Source organism: Haliaeetus leucocephalus, unplaced genomic scaffold, assembly GCF_000737465.1.
Source record: "Haliaeetus leucocephalus isolate CR32 unplaced genomic scaffold, Haliaeetus_leucocephalus-4.0 Scaffold751, whole genome shotgun sequence".
Taxonomy (NCBI): domain Eukaryota; kingdom Metazoa; phylum Chordata; class Aves; order Accipitriformes; family Accipitridae; genus Haliaeetus; species Haliaeetus leucocephalus.
The window spans coordinates 8,740,718-8,761,969 of NW_010973187.1; the positions used below are offsets into that span (position 1 = coordinate 8,740,718).

At 36.0% G+C, this 21,252-nt stretch overlaps 1 protein-coding gene across 1 annotated transcript in view; it reads left to right on the forward strand.

The window, feature by feature from the left end:
* GNAI1 (guanine nucleotide binding protein (G protein), alpha inhibiting activity polypeptide 1) overlaps nucleotides 1–21,252 on the forward strand; it is a 36,644-nt gene that overhangs the window by 13,483 nt on the left and 1,909 nt on the right. The window contains exons 2-6 of the mRNA XM_010580934.1: nucleotides 6,779–6,821; nucleotides 6,899–7,040; nucleotides 11,722–11,879; nucleotides 13,682–13,810; nucleotides 20,253–20,382. Of these exons, the coding sequence (XP_010579236.1) occupies nucleotides 6,779–6,821; nucleotides 6,899–7,040; nucleotides 11,722–11,879; nucleotides 13,682–13,810; nucleotides 20,253–20,382 (602 nt within the window). The remainder of the gene's footprint in view (nucleotides 1–6,778; nucleotides 6,822–6,898; nucleotides 7,041–11,721; nucleotides 11,880–13,681; nucleotides 13,811–20,252; nucleotides 20,383–21,252) is intronic.

Consider the following 21,252-nt stretch of genomic DNA (forward strand, 5'->3'; position numbering starts at 1 on the left):
GTGTCTATGTTTAAGTTAATCTGGTGCAAGTCTCCTGTTTTACAGTCTGAAAAGCTGACAAGCATCTACTGAAAGTTTTATATTAATTACTCTTGTCCATACTTGAACTTCTGGCAACGTACAAGACTATTCTACTTGTCTGTGCGTTCTGTTCCTTTGTCCAACTTAGTTGGTGCTTCAAAACCAGCCCTGTTCTACTCTTCAGTTTTTATCTAATTCTTCTCTTAATCTAGGTGTTGGTTCCCCCCCCCCAAAAAAAAAAAAAAAAAAAAAAAAAAAGAAAAAAATATATATACAATTTTTTCTGTGTTAGTGTTGCAAGGAGTATATTTGTGCTATTAGGAATTGTTGTACTTGACAGTTGGTTTCCCCCAAAAAGGGATACTGTGAACTTGGAAGTTTGCATTGCTCTTTATTTTGGTATTTGATTAGTTTCTTCAGTAAACAGTTAGTAAATGCTTCACAAGTTAGAAATGTTACTATTAAGATCTCAGCACTTACAAATAGCAGTTTCTGTGCTTGGGTGCATAAAACATTTGTTCCAGAAATTTGTAGTTCTGGAACGCTTGCTATGTAGGCAGTGTGTGGGATAATAAATCATGAGACACTATGAGTAGTTTAAAGTAACATTTTTGCTGACCTGTTATTTTTAATCAAATGATAAAATACTTATTTCACTTCTTTTTGAATACAGACCTGCTCCATTTGGAAAGTAAAAGAATATTAAATCTGTCTAAAATGTTTGCTACAATTTCATAGTAGTGAGTCATAGAATCATAGAATAATTTAGGTTGGAAAAAACCCTTAAGATCATTGAGTCCAAACTAGTCTGCCTTATTATTTTTCAGTAAGTTCTTGTATAACTGGCCAAATAGCAGCTTGGAGAATAAAATATTGCTTCAGCTGTTTCTTAAATTTATTTGAGCTTTGCTAGCCCTACTCTGTTCCTTCAGAGTACTATATGTGCGGTTGATCTGTTAAATGTCTTTTTGGTTGGTTTTTTGAGCATGAAGATGCTTTGATTTTTTTGCTCTATTTCCAAAGTTGAAAAGAATAATTATAATACAAATGTAGTCCCTCTTATTTAGCTGAGCTTCAGATTGACTGTGCCATGGATGGTATGATAGGGCTAGTATAGGCCTGGGTTTATGTGCTAGGTATGAATTCACCAAGTGCTATCACAACTCATGCTGGATCCAGGTAAATGACTGCTTTGGATAGCACCAATACTAGCTGTGGAAGTATTGATGTGTGAAGGTAGAGCCTGATTACTAAACTTTGAAGGCAGAAAACTCTTCAGTTACAGTAGAATCTGTGGGGGAAAATGTGGTTCTGCTGTTTCCTGTGTTAAATTGTGCTGATTAAGTTGGACATGCTTTGCTACCACACTTTGTCAGTCTACATAATGAAGCATAAGGATCTACCTGCTTTTTGGCAAGCAGGTGTAATAAGAGTGTTAGACTTTGAAGTTACATTCCTACTGAACCAGGTGAATAAAAGTTTTAAAATTCTGTGCTTTAAATTGGATTTTCATAGCATGTATTGCCCTCTTTTTTTTTAAATGCGAGTAGTGCATGAAGGACACAAAGTGTGCAAGGGAGATGAAAATACTCATCAGTTTTTAAAACTTTCTTTTGTCAAAGTGATGACCAAGCAGTTAGCTTAGACTTTCATTTAAAACTAAGCAGACAAAAAATGCTCACGAGTCTCTCAAATTCGGAACTGATACACTGCTGTTTTTCTAGTCTGAGCAGAACCGTCATGTCTTTTTATTAATATTTTTTATGCTTACATAAATAGTAACTGAGCCAATAAGACTGTCTGTTCAAATTATTGGCAGTAGTGAAGCTGAAATCAAGTATCACGCTTTAGCAGGCAATAAATAGCATCCTTTACTAGATGATTGAGGAACATACAATCAAGTCTGTCTAAATCTGGGTAGGGGTTGTTTGTGACAGTATAGCTAGCTCTGACATTTTATATGCAGCTGTCACATGAAATATTTAATACTGCTTGCTCCTGTCTAAAACGTTCTAAAACAGAGTTACTTCTCATTTTGTTGTGTGGACAACTTATTCACACTGAGATAAAGGAGGAAATTTTAAAAATGCATCCATCAGAAAACCTGGCTAAGCTCTGCATTCAGGAGTGCAAAACCAATGAATCTCCCTTCATTATGGGACAGTAAGGTGTAATTTCCTTACATACTTTGCAAAGGTTATTAGGCAAGCTGCAGGCATTTTAGCACGCAGTTAAAGAAAAAACGCAAACCAAATACAACTGTTTCTATTTTCCATTAAATAGAAGAGAGGAATGCATGTTCCAGGAACTCACTGTTGGTGTTAGGTACTCTGTAATAAATGATGACTTAATTTTTTTTCATATGTATTATGAGTGTTTATGGTTATGTTACTGAGAAGGCTTTTATGAGAATTCTAGGTATTTGATACATGTGAATTCTAACACCATAGAAAAACTTGCATATCTGACTTGGGAAAAACTGAGTAGAAAATGTATTACAAAATAATTACATTTTGATACTGTGACTAGCCCTGACACTGACCTACTTGGTTAGTCAAATGTGGTGAATATTTGACAGAAAGAGCATTTCACAAGGTTATGTAAGTTAAATGCTGTAGTAATATTTCTTAATATCTTCAAAGTTGCTGTTGAATGCAGGGGTTTATACTTTATTCAGATTGTTTGAAGGAAAATATTAGCCCAAAGCAAATTATAGAAATTTTATTAATAAAGCTAATCTTTAAACTTTTGTCACCTGTTTGTGCTCAAGTGCATAATTAGGTATTTACAGTTTAAGTGTTAATTTGGTTTATAAATGCATCAGGTGTCACAATAACAAATGACTTTTGTACTGGTGTCTCTGTTTTCTGTTTATATTAATATACTTATGCTGAAATTCCATGGCAGCTCAGAGTCTGAGAACTATTGAAGAAGACTTCAAGTTTTATAAAAAATAAGTCTTTTACTTGGATATTAGCTAAAGATGGCATTAAGCAATCTTAGATTGATGTTGACAGGCCTGCTCTATTCCTTGGCTACTTAATTCTGCAGGACACTAGCTCCTGTTGCAGTTAACACTTATTCTGCTGTGTGTTGGAGGAAGGGAAGTCTAGCCACATCAGCAGCAATGCTGGGGAGGAGGTGGGACAACTTTTGGCAGCCAGTCTTAAATTGGCTTGAGCCTGTCATGAAGCTACATATTTGGTTTAATAGGAGAAATATCCCAAAGGCATCGCTATACAGTAGTCAAAGTGTAGAAATATACTGTTAGACTAGCGTCAAATAATATTTTAAGTTGGAAGAAACCTCTAGAGGTCATCTAGCTCAACCCTTGGCTCAAAGCCAGGCTAACATCAAAATAGAGAAGGTTGCTCAGAGCCTTGTCCAGTTGAATCTTGAAGATTTCCAAGGCTGCGTTTCTACTTCCTCTATGTGCAATTAGTTCCAGTGCTTAACCTATTCCATGGGGATAGGTTCCCTTCCGCCCTTTATATCTCTCTGAAACTGTCTGTACTGCAGCTTCTTGATTGCCTCACATCTTTTTGTTGTGTACCTCTGAGAAGTTTGCTTCTGTCTTCAGCTGTATTTAGGTGGGTTTTATGGAGAGGATAGCAATTAGACACACACCCCACCTCACTGCCACCCCCACCCCTGCAACCCTCCTGCCCCTGCGCACTGGTAGTCTTTCCAGGATTAAAAAGCCCAATTCTGTGTAGTTTTTCTTTGTATGCCATGTGCACCAGCCCCCTAATCAACTAAGTGACCCTTTTTTTTTTTGTCTCATTTATCAGTATCTCAGTTATTGGGTGCTGAGGGTGGAAACAGAATGCAGTACTTGGAGACAGCATCATGAATGCTGACTGCTGGGGAATAGCAGGTTCTTTTGACCTGTTTACTGCAGTTTTGCCAGTGCAGCCATGGTAGCTGTTGGCCGGGGTCAACCCAAACACTCACACAGCTGCTTGATCACTCTCCTCTCCCTCGGGATAAAGAGGAAAATAGAAGGAAGGTGAGAAGACTTGTGGATCAAGATAATGACATGTTAATAGGGAAAGCAAAAGGTTGCACACACAAGCAAAGCAAAAAGAAGAATTAATTCCCTGCTTTCCATTGGGAGGCAGATGTTTGGCCACTTCCTGGAAGGCAGGGCCTCAGCATACATAATCATTGTGTGGGAAGAATCACAGAATCATTTAGGTTGGAAAAGGCCCTTAAGATCATTGAGTACAACTGTTAACCTAACACTGCCAAGTCCACCATCAAACCATGTCCCTAAGTGCCACATCTACACATCTTTTAAATACCTCCAGGGATGATAACTCAACCAATTCCCCGGCAGCCTGTTCCAATGCTTGACAACACTTTTCAGTCAACAATTTTTTCCTTGTATCCAATTTAAACCTCCCCTGGTGCAACTTGAGGATGTTTCCTCTTGTCCTATTGCTTGTTACCTGGGAGAAGAGACTGGCACCCACCTTGCTACAACCTCTTTTCAGGTATTTGTAGACAGTGATAAGGTCTCCCCTCAGCCTCCTTTTCTCCAGGTAAACAAACCCAGTTCCCTCAGCTGCTCCTCATAAAACTTGTTCTTTAGGCCCTTCACCATAACCATCCTTCCCAAGATTATGACAAACAAAGGTTAAGACAAGCAACTTAACCACAAATGTCCACCTTTCCTTCTTCCTTCCATGAGCTTTTACTGCTGAACATGGCATCATGTGGTATGGAATGTCCCTTTGGTCAACTTGGGTCAGTTGTCCTGGCTATGTCCCTTCTCAGTGTCTTGCCCACCCCCAGCCTACTTGCTAGGGGTGGGGTCAGGGTGGAAAAGAGAAAAAGCCTTGATGCTGTGCATGCACTTTTCAGCACTAGCAGAAATGCTAGCGTGTTATCAACACTGGTTTAGCCACAAATCCAAAGCACAGCACCATATGGGCTGCAGTGAAGAAAGTTATTTCCATCCCAGCCAGACCCAGTGCAGCAGCCTGGTATGTGGTTGACCTTCATTGCCACAGAGGCCTGCTACTGACTCTTCAGGTTGTTGATTCCCACAGTTGCTTTCTGCAAGGTTGTTCCCGAACCCATTAGTCCCAAGTCTCTGTTGTTGCATGGGTTATTCTGTGCTGCTTGCAGGGCTTCACACTTGTCTCTGTTCACTGTCATGAGATTCCTGTCAGCTCAGTCCTCTGGCTTGTTGAGGACCCTCTGAATAGCATCGTGACCACTTCCTGGCCTGCTAGGCTGATGTCGTCTGCAGATGTGATGTGGGTGCATTCCATCCTGGCTTTCAGGTCATTGATGAAGATGTTAAACTGTATTAGCCCAGTATCATCTGCTGAAGATTGCCTCTTCTAACTGGCTTCCAGTTAGATTTTAAACTGTTGACCACAAGCCTTTAAGTCTGGCTGTCTAGGCAGATTTTCAGACATACTGAGGTTGATATTTATCCAGTTTGGTACAAGGATGCTATGGGAGGTGGCATTGGAAGTCTTATTAAAGTCAAAGTAAATGACATCCATTGGTGTCCTTCAAGCCCAAAACCAGCTGTTTCCTCATGAAAAGTTATCAATTTAGGCACAGTTTGCACTTTGTAAATCTGTGATGGCAATTCCCAGTCACCTTCTTTTCATTCATGTGCCTGGAAATGACTTCTAGAAGTATTTGCTATATAGTTAGTCTGAGGATCAGGGTGAGGCTGACTGTCTCATAATGCCTCAGATCCCCCTTCTTGCCCTTTTTTGAAGATGAATAAATACAGTCTTTATCAGTGGCTTCCTGTGGTCACAGTGACCTCTAAAGAAGAGAGTTTTCTTTGGTTGTATTGGAATTGGACAATTGGTGATCTGTTTGCATTAGAAACACCTGCAGACTGTGTGAAGGTTATATTCACTTCTGCAAAACCATATTGAGAAAGAGGAATTGTAAGAGCGATAATTCAGCGCAAGTCAGAGACAAACTGGGAGCATGCTGTTTAAAGGGATTAGGTCACAACTCTAAGAGTTCCATAATTTTTTCAGAGAAATAAGCAGACTAAAGAAAGTGGAGGTAAAGTAAATTAAGGTTGTTGAGACAGCAAAAACTGTAATTTTTTTTTTTTTCCCCTGTCTTGCTGACAGACATATGAATTGTTTTTGTAAGCTTTGTATTTTAATGTTGTGTGGGTTTTGTTTTTGTTTTTGTTTTTTTTTTTTAATTTGTTGAGCACTGAGAATGGTGTCAGCATGTCTGGCAAACTTCATGCAATCCAACAAGTAGTCTGACTATGTTAGTGTTAGTTTATTCTTGCAAGGGGCAACAAATTGTTACAAGGGCTAGAACCTTGAAGAGTTTGAAGATGTTCATTTGCAACACTGAAGACCATTAATACGGTGTGAAGAACTTATAAAGGAGGTTTTAGGTTAGATGTTGATTAAAAGGCAGTTAGAGGAATTGAACTTAAGACCCCTTTGAAGTTGAACAACTGATCATCTGTTTGCATTAGAAACACCAGCAGACTGTGTAAAGATTATGCTCACTTCTGTAAAAAGAAAAGCAAAGACTTTTTAGAGCTGAATGATTTGTTCTTAAAATGTCTTGATTTTGAAAATTCCAGCTCAAGACACTTGCATTTTGATACTAAAAATCAGTTTGTAACAAATGTACTTTTAACTATTGAAGGTTTTTATATTGGTTAGGTATTTGAAGTGTAGAAACTAAATGTAGTTTCAAAGATTAATAAAAGTCTACTCTAATGAATATTCACACATTTATTTTTCAGGAGCTGGTGAATCAGGGAAAAGCACAATTGTCAAACAAATGAAGTAAGTATGGTCTAATACTACGATAGAGAAATTATTGTGTTTCTTTGAATACTGAATTTTTTTTTTTCCTTCTGTAGGATTATCCATGAAGCTGGTTATTCAGAAGAAGAATGTAAACAGTACAAAGCTGTTGTCTACAGTAACACCATTCAGTCCATTATTGCTATCATTAGAGCAATGGGGAGGTTGAAGATAGACTTTGGTGATCCAACCAGGGCTGTGAGTATTGAAGTACACACACAGATATACAGCTGAAATATCCATTCATTTTCAATTTTTGTCTGTTATTATTTCCTGAAAAAACCCTCTTGATATCCAAAAATCTTTGTAGCATAAAAAGGTTGATTGAAAACTAAACAGCACTGGTTGTTGCATGGCAAAGTGACCTACAGAGCAATCAGCGCTGGGTTGATTCATAACAACTATTTGACTTAGATACAATTCTCCAAATTCTATCTAAATTTGGAGTGCCAAACATCTGAGTCTTAGGGAGTTTTTGAAAAGCATTAAACTATGCAGTCATGTCTTTTTATTTGTATGGACTTGTGGGCTGTTATGTTCTATAAGTCATTTAAGTTAGACATCTTTGTGTTCCTTAAAAAACACAGCTTAAATAGGTAGGCATCTAGCTACTGTCTGCACTTCTCTATTAGGTCATAGGCACAGTGGTGCCTAAAACACTTCCAGCCTCTGAGCTTGATCCTATTTCATACTGATTTCCAGTGTGGAGGACTTTATTTTACTCAGAGACATGCCATAGCCCTGTTGCTGGTATCCCATTTTTTCATGATACCACATGGATTAAGGATTTTTCCCAAGAAATAGGAGACCTTTTTCTAGGCTTTTCCACACCTTTTCCATCTCATTTCATCTAATGTCTCGCATACAAACCCCTGATGGGTCTATTTGCCATTCCACCTATTGAAGCTGGTCTGCAGAATTGATTCTTTTGGCTTATTGTTTCTCCAGTCCTAACCCTATACTCTTACCTGTGATGACCCTGATTACATCCGTATCTGGTCAGGAGGTTAGATGCCCTGAATCTCTCCATGCTTAGCTTAAGTGTTTTTGCTTTGTTTTCAGTTGCAGTGATGAAATTGATCACCGAAGTTGTTAGTCTGAATAGGATCGAAACTTAGTTCGGGATGTGTGCTTTTATTTTCTTTCCATAGAAATCAATGTCAGAATATGGAATGCTCATGAGTACAGTTTCTGAAGCAGGAACTAGCCACATTATGTCTGTCTTACAGGAAGGATGGAGGAAATTTTTTTGCTGTTCATGTATTGAAATAAGTTTGTAAGGTAGTCAGGGGGATATTTTGTTATGGTTAAGTTCTTTCTGTCATGTTAAGGTTGAATTACAGTTTGGCAGGAGAGGAGGGTCTTGAAAAATAAGAAACGGTATGTAAATTCTTCATTCATGACAGTCTTGTGTTTAAGATCTTACTGATTGCTTAAAAAGCAATTTATAAATATTAGTATACCTTCATTGACTTTGTGAAATGCATTATGTATGATTGTCATAAGGAAGACAAACATTCATAAGATCATGTAAAGTGGGTCATAAAGTTGTATCTGAAGTCTAAATCTGACTGGCAGTTGTGAATTATTAGCTGATTTTCATTTTGCTCTTTGATAATTGTTATTTTATGTACCTATGTTAATTCTACCTGAACCTCTTCAATTGTAAACATAACTAGTAAAAGCTTTGTTTTCATTGATTATTCCTCTCTACATTTGTTCTTATGTTTGCTGTTGTCTTCCCTTAAGACCAAAGTTTTCCAGGGCAGCAACAGTATCTTACCGCATGTTAGTTCAGTATTTGTGCAGTGGAGTCCTCTCTGGAGTCTGGCAGTTAAAGTTGGAAAGAGGCAGATGGTAGACTCATGTTACTACATACATAGTAAGAGAAAACGGAGGAGGAGTAAATTTAGGTGTTAGCAGATAAAATGACTAACAAGATGATTTTGAGGGCTGTTTTACATATGATATCAATTTGAAGTCATCTGAGTTGCTTGACTTCCGAGAGCTATATAAATGATGAGGCAAACTTTTGTCAGGGATAATCTTAATACAGTTGTCCATCCCTTTGCACTTAGGCAGGTCTTGGTGGTCCAGATTCTTTTTTTCAGAGCAACATTGCTATGGAATGTCAGTACTAGATTTTTGCCAATTGTGAAGTCAGAAATGAAGAAAGGAATTCAGAGCTTGTGTTATACATGAGTCTCACTTAAAAAAAAAAAAGTGTGGTTGCTCCTTGCTTATTACAGTATAGCTTTTTAAATTTTATTCTATTTCATTGTAATTTTGTCATTTTTCAGAAAAAGCTCAAAATTGTAACTCCTGATGAAAACTGTTGCATTCAGACTCTTTTCCTTAAATTTCTGAGGGGAATTTCTGAGGGTTTTACTCTAAATGGGATAAGTTTGTTTGGAAAATCATATACTCTTATTTCTGTCATAAGACTAATGGTAAAGCAGTGAGTTGAATGTTTTCTTTTTTAAAGCTCTTGAATCAAGGGAGCACAGATTATGCCAGCAGCCTCAGTAATGGTCAGTCTCAAGACTGGTGTATCTTCCTTTGTCCTACAGGATGTTTCAGTACTAAAGTAGAAACTGTGTTTCGAGAGACATTTAGTGAATGTGCTTTAAAGGACTATGGACCACTTTCTGAATGTGAGATTTACTGTAATTAGCTAGAGAGATGGTTAAATTAGTTTCTTTACATTATCTCATTTATGAAATCTGGTATAAAAATAGTGACACCTAGAGAGGAAGCTGCCCCATTCCAGTATAAGTAAAGGAAAGTATCTAGCATTGGTTAATAATGAAAATAGGACTTGATCATTGCATACTACCTCACTTGGGGTGTCTGTAGTACTTGCTATCCTTAGAAGAGGAAGTATAGAGGAAACAGAGACCACTTTTTATTTTAACATTTAGGCTTTTAAAAAGCTGAAATTGATTCTCTTGTTCCACCTCCCTTTCCCCCTCATTTTAGACCATGTAGAGATTAGAGCTGTTTGAAACAGAGTAAATTTTGTATGTTTGAAAGTCAGAATATGTTAGGTATAAAATGGTGTAATCATTCATGACAGAATTGACGGTTAGTTTCTAAGCTGTTTACACCATGTGTCTTGGCTGCTCTTCAAGATCTGCTTTTATGAGTTGTAGGTCCTTGGCATTTGCATACACAAACAATATTCAAGACCAGAATTGTCATTCAGATTTCTTTTATGCAGACATATAGCTTAAACTACAGTCTGTGAGATCTGACTATTCAACCCTTTGATCTTTACTGCTCTGGGTTTTTTATGTAATTATTAGTGCAATCCATTGAATTTTTTAGTTGTCCACACTTTGTCCTGTGCATGTATAGTAGTCAGCATTCTGTTAATTTGTTTGATAAATGTTCATTTTTAGATTTGTCACTACTCTAGCTTACAAAAGTCTTTTTGAACTACATATCGGATACCTGTTGTTCACATGTATAACTACATATGTATACATATAGATATATATAAATCTCTTCAAGCTTGCCTTGAGTTGACTGAACTTGCACGCTTTTTGTTTTCAAGCTGTGAATATCAGTATTACTCAATCCATCTGTAAACAATTTTTCTGTTAGCTGTCATAATCTTTGATTATTTAAGTCTACAGAGGACAATATCTTTAGAACAATCACTACTTTCTGTGCTTATCCTGACCTTGGGTTTTTTTCACAGCTTATTGTTTGAACAGCAAAGATGACAGATCTGGTTTTTTCTACAGATTTGCATCTGTATCTTCACTTACTGTTTTGTGAGAATAACTTTATATGTTGCTTTTTTTTAATCCTTCTCTCTCTTGAAATACTTTCAGTTCCCAGCTGATATGCCTAAGTCTCTCTTTTCTCCTTCCTCCTGTCCAGTATCATCTGTTCTCTTTCTTTTAATTATTGGACAAACAGTACACACTGTGGGTAGTAGTTACAAGCCACAAGTATGCTGATTTTTCTCACTGACATATCATGGCATTAGATCACATATAGCTAATAACCAAGGTCAAGCAGCTACCCACAGGAGAGTACTAATGTGGATCTCTTTCCTCTACCCAGCTGCTATCTGCTTTTTCCAATGCCTTACAGGTCTAACATTTTTAGGTTTCTTTCCTCAGTCAAAATTGGATGAAGGTAGCCAGCTGGTCAAATTCTGTTAAAGGAGACTGGTGGACCAACATCCTGTACTCCATTAGGCTGACTCTCAAAGGCAGTCATTATATATAGTCTTAAAATCTAGCATTTTCTCTCTTAAAAATCTTAATGTTTGCTTGATATCACGTTACCAAGAAAACTTGGTCTCTGTAGAATAATTAAGGTAATGGATATTTGTAACTGATTTATCTGGAAAGTATTTTTCTATTTCCTGATGCATGATTTGGGAAGAAATGATCATTTGTCACTTTCAAACAAAAATGCTTTTTGAAGCTTAAGTGATTAATGTGTTTTTCTTCAGTCAATCAATATACATCTGCATTTCTGAAGGTTCTAGTATGCATTGTAACCATTCTATTCAGTTTGTGGGTTTTGATAACCAAATAAGGTTAACTTGAGACTTGAGTACAAAATATGTTACTGCTTCTGTTTAGAAGCTTAGTTCAAGTTATAAACAGACCAGAAGAAGTTTCATCAGCTAATGAGAAATTTCGTTTACTGGTCGTCTTCTGTTATTGAAAAATGTGGGAATTAATATCTTGTGCAGAACACTAAACCCAATTGTTTTTCTTCACATTTTTCTGTTTGGTTACATTTGTGTTTACCAGGTTAAGAAAGTAACTTATGTGCTGAATATAGTTCTTAGGTGCTAATTCCTCTGTTGTATTTCTCAATATTTGTGTCTCCACTTTCTGTTTACATCCTAAAGGATGATGCTCGTCAACTCTTTGTGTTAGCTGGAGCAGCAGAAGAAGGATTTATGACTGCAGAGCTTGCTGGAGTTATCAAGAGACTGTGGAAAGACAGTGGAGTTCAAGCTTGTTTCAACAGATCTAGAGAATACCAGCTTAATGACTCTGCTGCCTAGTAAGTACTGTGTGACAAACAAGATTGTCTTGTAAGTAGTAGCTAAAAGAATATAAGGGAAGTCTCATCTTTTGAGGAATTCTGCTCCTATGCAGATGGAAAATTTAGAAGTATCTGGAAAAAGATATTGTCTCCTTGGGTCAAAATGCTCCAGCTCTAGGCTTCAAGGTTGGAAAGGAAGAGGTGTGGTATAATTATGAATTGGAGTCATGTTCTGACCAGTTGTTTCTTCCTCTTGAGGAAGACAAAAATGCTTTAAGGTGCTTTAATAGCATTTTTATTAAAAAAACATGACTCAAGTATCTGTTCAGTATCTGAACATGTCTAGGAAACTTGATTACGTGATGTGGATCTGTATTACTAAGGATACTACTTTCATGTTCATAATAGAGTTTCTCTTATGATTCAGCATTGCTGTATTTTCTTTCTTAATTAACGGTCTCTCTTAGAAATGTGTTGAGCAAAGGTAACAATCAGGATGTGCCTTCTATGCTAGGGTACTTCATTAAAAAAATAAAATAGTAAGGAATCAAGGGTGTGAGAAATAAGATGTGATGGCAGGAAGTAATGGAAGTCAGTCACAGGAAAGAGTCCATTGTGGGAGAGGTAATGTGGTAAAGAATGGCATAGCAGTGATACTGGCCTTATAGGGCAATATTTTAAAGCTCTGTCATTCTGAATTAATTGGTAGCGTTTGAAGGTGTTTTTCACTTTCATTAAAATAAGGTACTTCTTCAGAGTAACTGTACACAAATAAACAACATGCGGGTAAGGTAACTGTGAGAAGACAACAGCTGGAGTAATGTAATTATAGGCATGCTGAATGAATAGAAATGTGATGAAATTGTATCAAAAGAACACTGATACTTCCAGCATGATTGTTACATATTTGCTGAAGTTGTTCTAAGGGTACTGAGAGTAGATGGCAACAAGTTGAGCTCAGGGTGACAGATCTCTTGACTTGAGAGACAGCACTTGTATAAACTTTCTTCAAAATGGACACTTAATTTGAAGGATCACTTGCTTTCCTCTGGTAGCCTCCTCTGTTCTATTTTGTTCTTTTAGATACCTCTGCTCCAGTTTCATAAGAAAACTGTTCTTCTAGCCATACAATTGTATCCTTAAAATTGCTTGCTTCTGGTTACACTAAAAAAAGAACATAATGCCTTCCCTATTTACTATGGGAAAAGCACAAATAAGATTTGTATGGTTTTTAGAAATATTGGGCTCCTTGGCCTGCATTGCAAGAATTCTGGCAATGAAATTATACTATTGTAAAATATGTGTGCAATTAGAAATCTCAATATAAAGTTAATTGTTATGTATCAAGCATTTTCTTAAACTCATTAATTCTGACCAAAACACTGAGTTGTTCTTTTCATACCTATTATCAAATCCAGGGTAATTTGGGGCTTTGGTTATAGTTCAAAGTAACTTGTAGTTCAGTAGGTTACGAAGATGAAGGTGTTCTTCTAGTTAGTGCTAATAACATTGGTGTACGTGGAACCATGTTTGCATTTGGGGATTTCAAAAGAAGAATTCTTTGTAGTGGAGTCAATTGCATAAGTTTTCTTTCTTCTAGGATGAAATATCTTTGTGTCTCTATAAAGCTTATTTCAAAAAAACTTGGAAAATTGAGGGGAATAATGTGTCTTGCTTTTTGTCTTCTCAGAGAAAGCTATTTTATAAAATAAGTCAAGCACAATATAAAGAATAGACCTAGAACTTCTTTTGTAAATTTTTGTCATTGTCTTGCTACTGTTTTATGAATAACTGAAAGCAGTATTTATTTTTACCTTCAGTTACTTGAATGACTTGGACAGGATAGCACAAACCAGCTACATTCCAACGCAACAGGATGTTCTCAGGACTAGAGTGAAAACTACAGGAATAGTGGAAACTCACTTTACTTTCAAAGATCTTCATTTTAAGTATGTAAATCATGCTGTGTGTGCATCTCTCTGTTATGGTTTCTGTAAAGTTCTAGAAGATGAACTTTCAATGATGTAATTTAACAAATTTGTCTAATGACAACTTTGATTTGCCCCTCCCCTCCCCCCTTTTTCATGAAAAAAATTTCTCATGCTTGGCTTAGTTTTCTGAAGGGATGTGGGAGTTGTTGGAACTCCTGTAATAACTCAGAATAAATATGCAGATATTAAGTAATAAATGCTTTGGGTTTATTGGAAGCTTTTTGTAAAGATATTTTATATGTAAGTTAAATCTCAAAATATTCCATTTTCTGCCATGTTAAATAGCTGTTCTTCTATCAGATTCTTCCCTTTAAATTTAGTTGGAGAGCTGGAGGCTTATAAATGTTTGCTGGTGTTGTATGAAAGAGTAAATCAATTTTCATGAAGAACTGAATTCAAGTATGTGTCGTACTTTAAGGTACGACATTTATTCACGCTTTATTTAGTGATGAAAGAATGTGACTTGTAAATCCTGCACCACAGGAAATGTGAGATAATGTTAATACGCTGAACATTATATGTCCGAAGACATTCATGATAAAAGCATAGGATAGTATAAATGTAATAATATTGTACCTCCTACTGATCAGGAAGAATGAGAAGAAAGCTCGGTAAAATTCACATTGCATCTGCATTTAGATTGTGCAGAGATTGTTTTCAGCATGTCTATACAATATACTTGTTTAGTATCTTCATGGAAAATATTTTTTTTTCATATAAATGCATAGCAAGTACTTGTAATATGGATCCTTCAGGGCCATCTGTACTGTGGAAATATATTTCGTTTCCTTGTTTTAGGATTTAAGTATACAAAATTCGTATTCATCCATAAAATAATAGCTGGTAAATGGGAATGAATCTCTTGCAAACCTAAGGAGAATAGTCCTTAGCCAAGCCTCCAGAGAGGTCTTCAGTATTCTGAGGAGCTATCCATTTTCTCACTCCCTTTCTAATGTTTCTTGTTCAGTTCCCTATTGTAGATGGGTTTAAATTCTTCTACACTCTCAATGAATTTGTATGCAGGTAGCTACTTCCAGTCTGTACTGATTAATAGGGCTGTTACAAGGACCATATGATTACACTTCTGTAAAATGTGTAACTTTGACAGGCCTTTGGAAGTGTTTAGCTCTAATGTTGTATATTTAAACACCTGTAGAACAGGTGTTTAATTTTTAGGTTCCTTAGGAGATAGGCTTAATGAGTTATTGGAAGGGCTTGAAGAAGTACATTCTTACATAACATTGAAAAGAACTTTTATGGTGAACTAAAGGCATAAAAGGCTTGATTATACCAAGATGAGGCTACATAAACATGACTAGCTGTGCAATATTGGGTACTTCAATTTTTTTTCATTATCTTTCCTGTTTTGCAGTGTGTTTAGATTCTTTGAGGTTGAGCCTCATTTCAGCCTTCTCTATAAAGTGCTTAGCATAGCTTTGATTATTGATTCAATCTAAAATGCAAATAGCAAGTCCTCTTCATCTTGTTTCTATAGAGTGTTTCAGAAGTTGAGTCTCTGATGATTTACTACTTTTGTCTTCAAAGAACACCTTATTTTGTAGAAATGTTCTGATAATTTAACAAATTCTTATGGAAATTCAGGTCTTAGTACAAAATTATAAAACAAAAAATTAAAAAAAAATTATAGAATTGACAGAAGTAACGACTAAAATTTAAGGTATTAAGGTATACAAGTACAAAATATCTTCCTATGGGTACAGCCATCACTAATTATTTGAGAACTAAGAAGGAGTAGGTAACTGACTTGCATTTATATAGGGTGATATCCTGAAGGTAAAGAACATTTTTAAAGAATCCTTTTTTCATTTTTAAATTCTAACAGGAGTAATCTTTAAAATGTTTTTAAGATGGTATTATTCCATTGTACAACATTAAATGGGCAACGACCATTGTCACTTGCACAATAGTATACCCAAGTAGAAGACCTCTTCAGAGATTATGATGTTTCTGACAGTTTTTGATCAGAAAGTGAAGGGTCTTTGTTTTTCTTCTAATTTGTTCTCTTCTCTACTTATTTTTACTGTGGTTTTTTTTAATAAGAATGTAGTAACTCAGGTCACTTGAAGATTTCTAAATATAACTGTAATTGAATCCCTTCAAGTGCAGTCTACCTAGTCATAGAGTACACTAACATTAAATCGGTAGGTTTTTTTAATCTACCTGCCCTTCTGCAATCTTACAGCCCAGAGAAAACAGGAAAGGGGGATAATAAAAAATCCAGGTCCGTTTTAATAAGTATGTAATATGTGAGACTTCCCATATATGTATCATACTTTTGTAAGCACCCTGCCAAAAAAAAATATTTGTCAAATTCAGAGTCTTTCGCAAGGCTGGGGACTGAAATGAACAACTTGTGTAACCTTAAAAAAGAAGTGAAAGCAATCATAATAAATATCTGGTGTCCTTTTGGCCCATATCACATTTTGTATGGGTACTGGAATAGTGTTCTTTGTTTAAATAGTCTGAAAGAAGCAGAACATAGCACATCTGGCAACACTAGCTTTCAGAAACATATTGTGCTAATGAAAGGACCCTGCATAAGTCCTTAAATTTGCACAATTGCAGATAAACTATTCAGAAAGCTACCCATTTAATATATCTAAGTAACACAGCTTAGAGTGGTGACTGGAGAATTGTCTTTAATGCTTTACTTTTAGTTCAATGAAGTAAGTTGTCTTAATGTGGCATAGTCACCTTGTAATCTCATTGGAGAAGTCTGTTTTCTTAAAATAATGGAAAGTCATTAAAGCATTTCTCTAATTCCTTCATTCTTTAGATAAGGGGGGTAGATTCAGCTGTTACAAACTTCAATTCTTTCAGCATTGCCTTGTATTTCTTTTTAGTTCGTTGTAGACTCTGACTTACCTTTCATAAACAAAATATGGTTCTTTTGAGTAGACAAACCATGGATGGTGCTATGAATATTAGCACCTGAGGCAAATGCTTAAAAGATAGGCTTGCACACAACCCTGTGTGCACACCCTCTGTGATGGTTTAACCCCAGCCAGCAACTAAGCACCACGCAGCCATTCACTCACTTCCCCCCTCCCGCCCAGTGGGATGGGGGAGAGAATCGGAAGGAAGAAGGTAAAACGGGTTGAGATAAGAACAGTTTAATAGAACAGAAAGGAAGAAACTAGTAATGATAATAATAACAATAATAAAATGACAATAATAATAACAAAAGGATTGAATATACAAAACAAGTGATGCACAATGCAGTTGCTCACCACTCACTGACCGATGCCCAGCTAGTTCCAGAGCAGTTTCCCCCCACCCCAGGCCAATTCCCCCCAGTTTACATACTGGGCATGACGTCACATGGTACGGAATACCCCTTTGGCCAGTTCGGGTGAGCTGCCCCGGCTGTGTCCCCTCCCAACTTCTGGTGCCCCTCCAGCCTTCTTGCTGGCTGGGCATGAGAAGGTGAAAAAATTCTTGACTTAGTATAAACACTACTTAGCAACAACTGAAAACACCAGTGTGTTATCAGCATTCTTCTCATACTAAATCCAAGACATAACACTATACCAGCCACTAGAGAGAAAACTAACTCTATCCCAGCCAAAACCAGGTTACTCTCCCATATTGGAAGGTTGAATCTGTAAATCATTGTTATAAAACTTTTTAAAATTTATCTGCAGATTAAGCAGCTTCTGTGAGTGTTTCAGTCTTTTGGGACTGTGACCTAACAGGTCTCAGTATGACTTCTAACAGGGCAGATGGAAAGCTTGTGAACTTTAAGACCACTTTGTTCAGAATGGCTGATTTTTCTTAAAGATACTTGCAGCCTTATCTTTTTTTAAGAATTTTGTGTGCCAAATAATTGTTTGTTTGTTTTTTCTGTATGCCTGTATTTCTCTGTACAGATACCGTATGGAGAAGAAGCTTCATTACATAAAACAATCCATTAAGTTCTTATTACTTGCTGTTGAGGTGTTCACTGTGAAACTGTGATGCCAAAACTTCATCCAGTACTAGATTTTAGTATATAAAAATTTCAAAGATGAGTGCAAAAAGATGGTTTGCATAAAGAACTGGGAGTTTAGGTGCACAGTTAGAAAGACAACCCCCAAAAGAGACAAGCATCATTGGTGAAATACACCACTGGCAGAGAGGCTATTCTGAACTGAAGCAAACATTTCTGGCTAAAATCAGTATCTGCGAGTACAGACTGGAAATTACATTTCTTCTATGTTCTAGAAGTTGTCTGTCTTCTGCATTTTCCCTCCCTTCCCAGGATACATGCTATCAACATAGTGTGAACAAGCCAAAACTATACAATGCCTCTTGTGCAGACCTATTTTCTTTACATATTTTTGCTATTCTTTGAAAGAATACTTTTTACTACAGTTTTTTATTAATACAGGAAGTTGTGCCATGTTTTCTAGTACCTCTCAGTTACCATCTTAGTAATAATATTTTTGCATTGAGCAGTGTCATAAGATATTATTGAACTAGGTGAGACCCATGCAGATTGATATTACAGTACTGCCATCAGTATAAAGCATTTAATTTCTCACGTTCCTTAGAAGCTGGTGTCCACAAAAAAATAGAAGGAGCAATTTTGTTGTTAAGTTTCTGAGTTAATTTCTGTCTTTTATTCTGTTCTGGTCTATAAAGAATGAGATTTGTTGTTGTTCAACCCTATATGCCCTACTGTCTATCAAAAGCCCTCAGTGTGATAGCCTTATTACTAATATAATTCTTAATTATTTTAGGCCATGCTGGAATACCTTTACAAGAATTTTAACTATGCGTCTTAACAATTGTTGTTCCAGTCTGGATTTCTCTTCCGTTTTTTGTGACATTTTTACCCAAATAAGGCTTTCATGGTAGAGCTGGCCATTCTACTACTTAGAGCAAAGAGGATGGTGATGTAAGAACTGGGCTGTCCTCTGTTCTTTCTCTTCTCTCTTTCTCCTTCCATTTGAACATTTATATATCTACAGAATTCTAAGCTCTTTTTTTTGTGACAATATAGAAAAATTTAAAATTATTTGTGAAAACCCCTGAAGACAAGTCAGGCCTCTTTTAAAAGGAATAATTGCATTTGCTTGTAAGTAGGAGGAAAAACTAAATTTGTGCATGATAGAATATTGACTAACATAGTAAGGAAAGTAATATGTGACACGTGCATTGTTTTGAAGCCATAAGTCATGGCAAAAATTTGAGAAAACAGTATTCTTTTTCTGTGATAGGAAAGAGACAGGTGGAAAAAAAGTCTGTGTTTTCTCTGAGAAGATCCTATGATGTATCTGTCACTTAATTTCAGGATACCACTCTGTCTGGGGTGGTTTTGTTTTTGTTTTTTTTGTGTTGGTCCTGTCCCCCCACACCATGATTTACTGTTCATTTTATCGGGATGCTATTTATTTGGCTTGCAAAATACTTGAAGTTCCTAATGAAGTCTAATGAAAGTTCTGTCTTTCAGAGTGGCTGTAGCCCATAATAGTAAATGACCATTTAAAGCATTTAGATAGCAGAGAAAAGCAAATTCATTCATATCATGCTAATTTGTTGATCATCTGCTGTTAAGTTCTGGAATGTGGTCTTTTCCTATTGCTCTATCTCTGCTAAGCTAAGAATTCCAAAGAAACAAGACTCATCTTTATAGCTCAGTTTTCCCAGTTAACTGCATTTTTGAAAAATGCATTTATTAGAGAGGAAAATTGTTTCTTATTATGTAATGCTTATTTTGTCTTTTAAGAGAATTTTGAAAATAATTTTAGCATCTCTTAAAAAAAAATCCCCTTTAAACATGGACAGTTGAAAAATAGATCAAGTTGCAGTTTGGTTTAGGAGAGAGAGGAGCTGAAACCTGCCAGGATTTGGAGATTCCAGATTAAATTTGAAAAAGTGAAAGTTAGATTGTATATATTTATATTCAGAATACTAAAACAACACTAATAGTCAGTGTTACTTGTATCCAACTTCCACAGTATTGCATTATTTCCAAATATTAAAACAGATACCACTCTGCTCTTAAGGAATCTTACACTATTGATCAATACTTTTAATTATTTTAGACTTTTTATTCATTTGGGCTAAAGGTTGAATAACACTTTCATCTAGTTTACATGTAGTAAAGCTAACTATTTTTATTTTTTATAGATTACAGTTAACTTTGTTAATGAAATATAGTATTGTAAATAATTAGTTTTTGTAAAATGTACAGGAAAGCTTTTCAGGCTTTATTAAAATTGGTTTTTTTCATATACTGAGACATTAAATAGTAATAAATGTTGCAGATTTTAATGCCTTTTTGAAAATTTTTTGATCAGACTTACACAGCTGATACTTTCAGATTTTATTGGTTAACATTCAGAAAGCTAGAAATTCCAAAGTTCATTCTCTGCTTTGCACTTCTGTTTTGCAGAATGTTTGATGTTGGAGGCCAAAGATCAGAGCGGAAGAAGTGGATTCATTGTTTTGAGGGTGTTACAGCAATTATTTTTTGTGTGGCATTAAGTGATTATGATTTGGTCTTGGCTGAAGATGAGGAAATGGCAAGTACCTTAATGCTAGAGAAGGGAATAGTTGTTTGATAGAACTAAATAAGTTTGAAAAGAAAGCTATAAATACATCTTTTAGACTGTTACTGCTTTATAAGATTTACGGGTTTTGTGTAAAAGGTCTCAGAGAAATGGTGATAGAATTAATACTTTCAGGTTTCAAAGTATTTTGTCATATTCTCAGAAGGAATACTATGAGACAAGTATTCTTTTCAGCTACACTCATGCTTTAAAGGATGCGTAAACTAATGAGGCTAGATTGTCAGTAATATACATTTTAGTCTCTTTATGGATGTTAGAAGTATATAATAAGAAATTGCTTGACTTATCTGTTTCTACTTTACCACGTTTTCCTTTCCTTCCTCAGTCTTCAGGTTTTTTTTCTTTCTAAATGTGTTTCTCTGATCTCTTTCCTTAGTTGCAGAAAGTTTTTTCTTCCTTCTCCCTTCCAACTCCCTCCACTCCTTTCTCCTCTTTCATGGTGTGACTCCTTCCCGTATCAGTATGCACAGAGTGCATGCTTTTTACTGAGTGGTCTAAAAGGATGCTTATCTATTGTGTGAGACTCATTAAGAAACTTCTGTGCTTATCCTCATGTTCTGCCACTTCTTATACAGTTGGGGGAGGAAAGAGAAATTAAAAAAAACCAATCAAGTCAAATATAGTCAAAGAAGGTCATAGCTAACATCCTGCTACTTAAATGACTGGAGCTTGGCCAAAGTACTTGTTAAAAATTAGGGCAAGAGGAAAAAAACCTGCTCCCTTGATCCTCTAGTTCTATGTACCTTTTTTTTTTTTTTTTTCTTTTGCTGGAATCTTAGCTAGATGGAAAATTTAATTTTCAATTTCCAGAAGATCTAATCA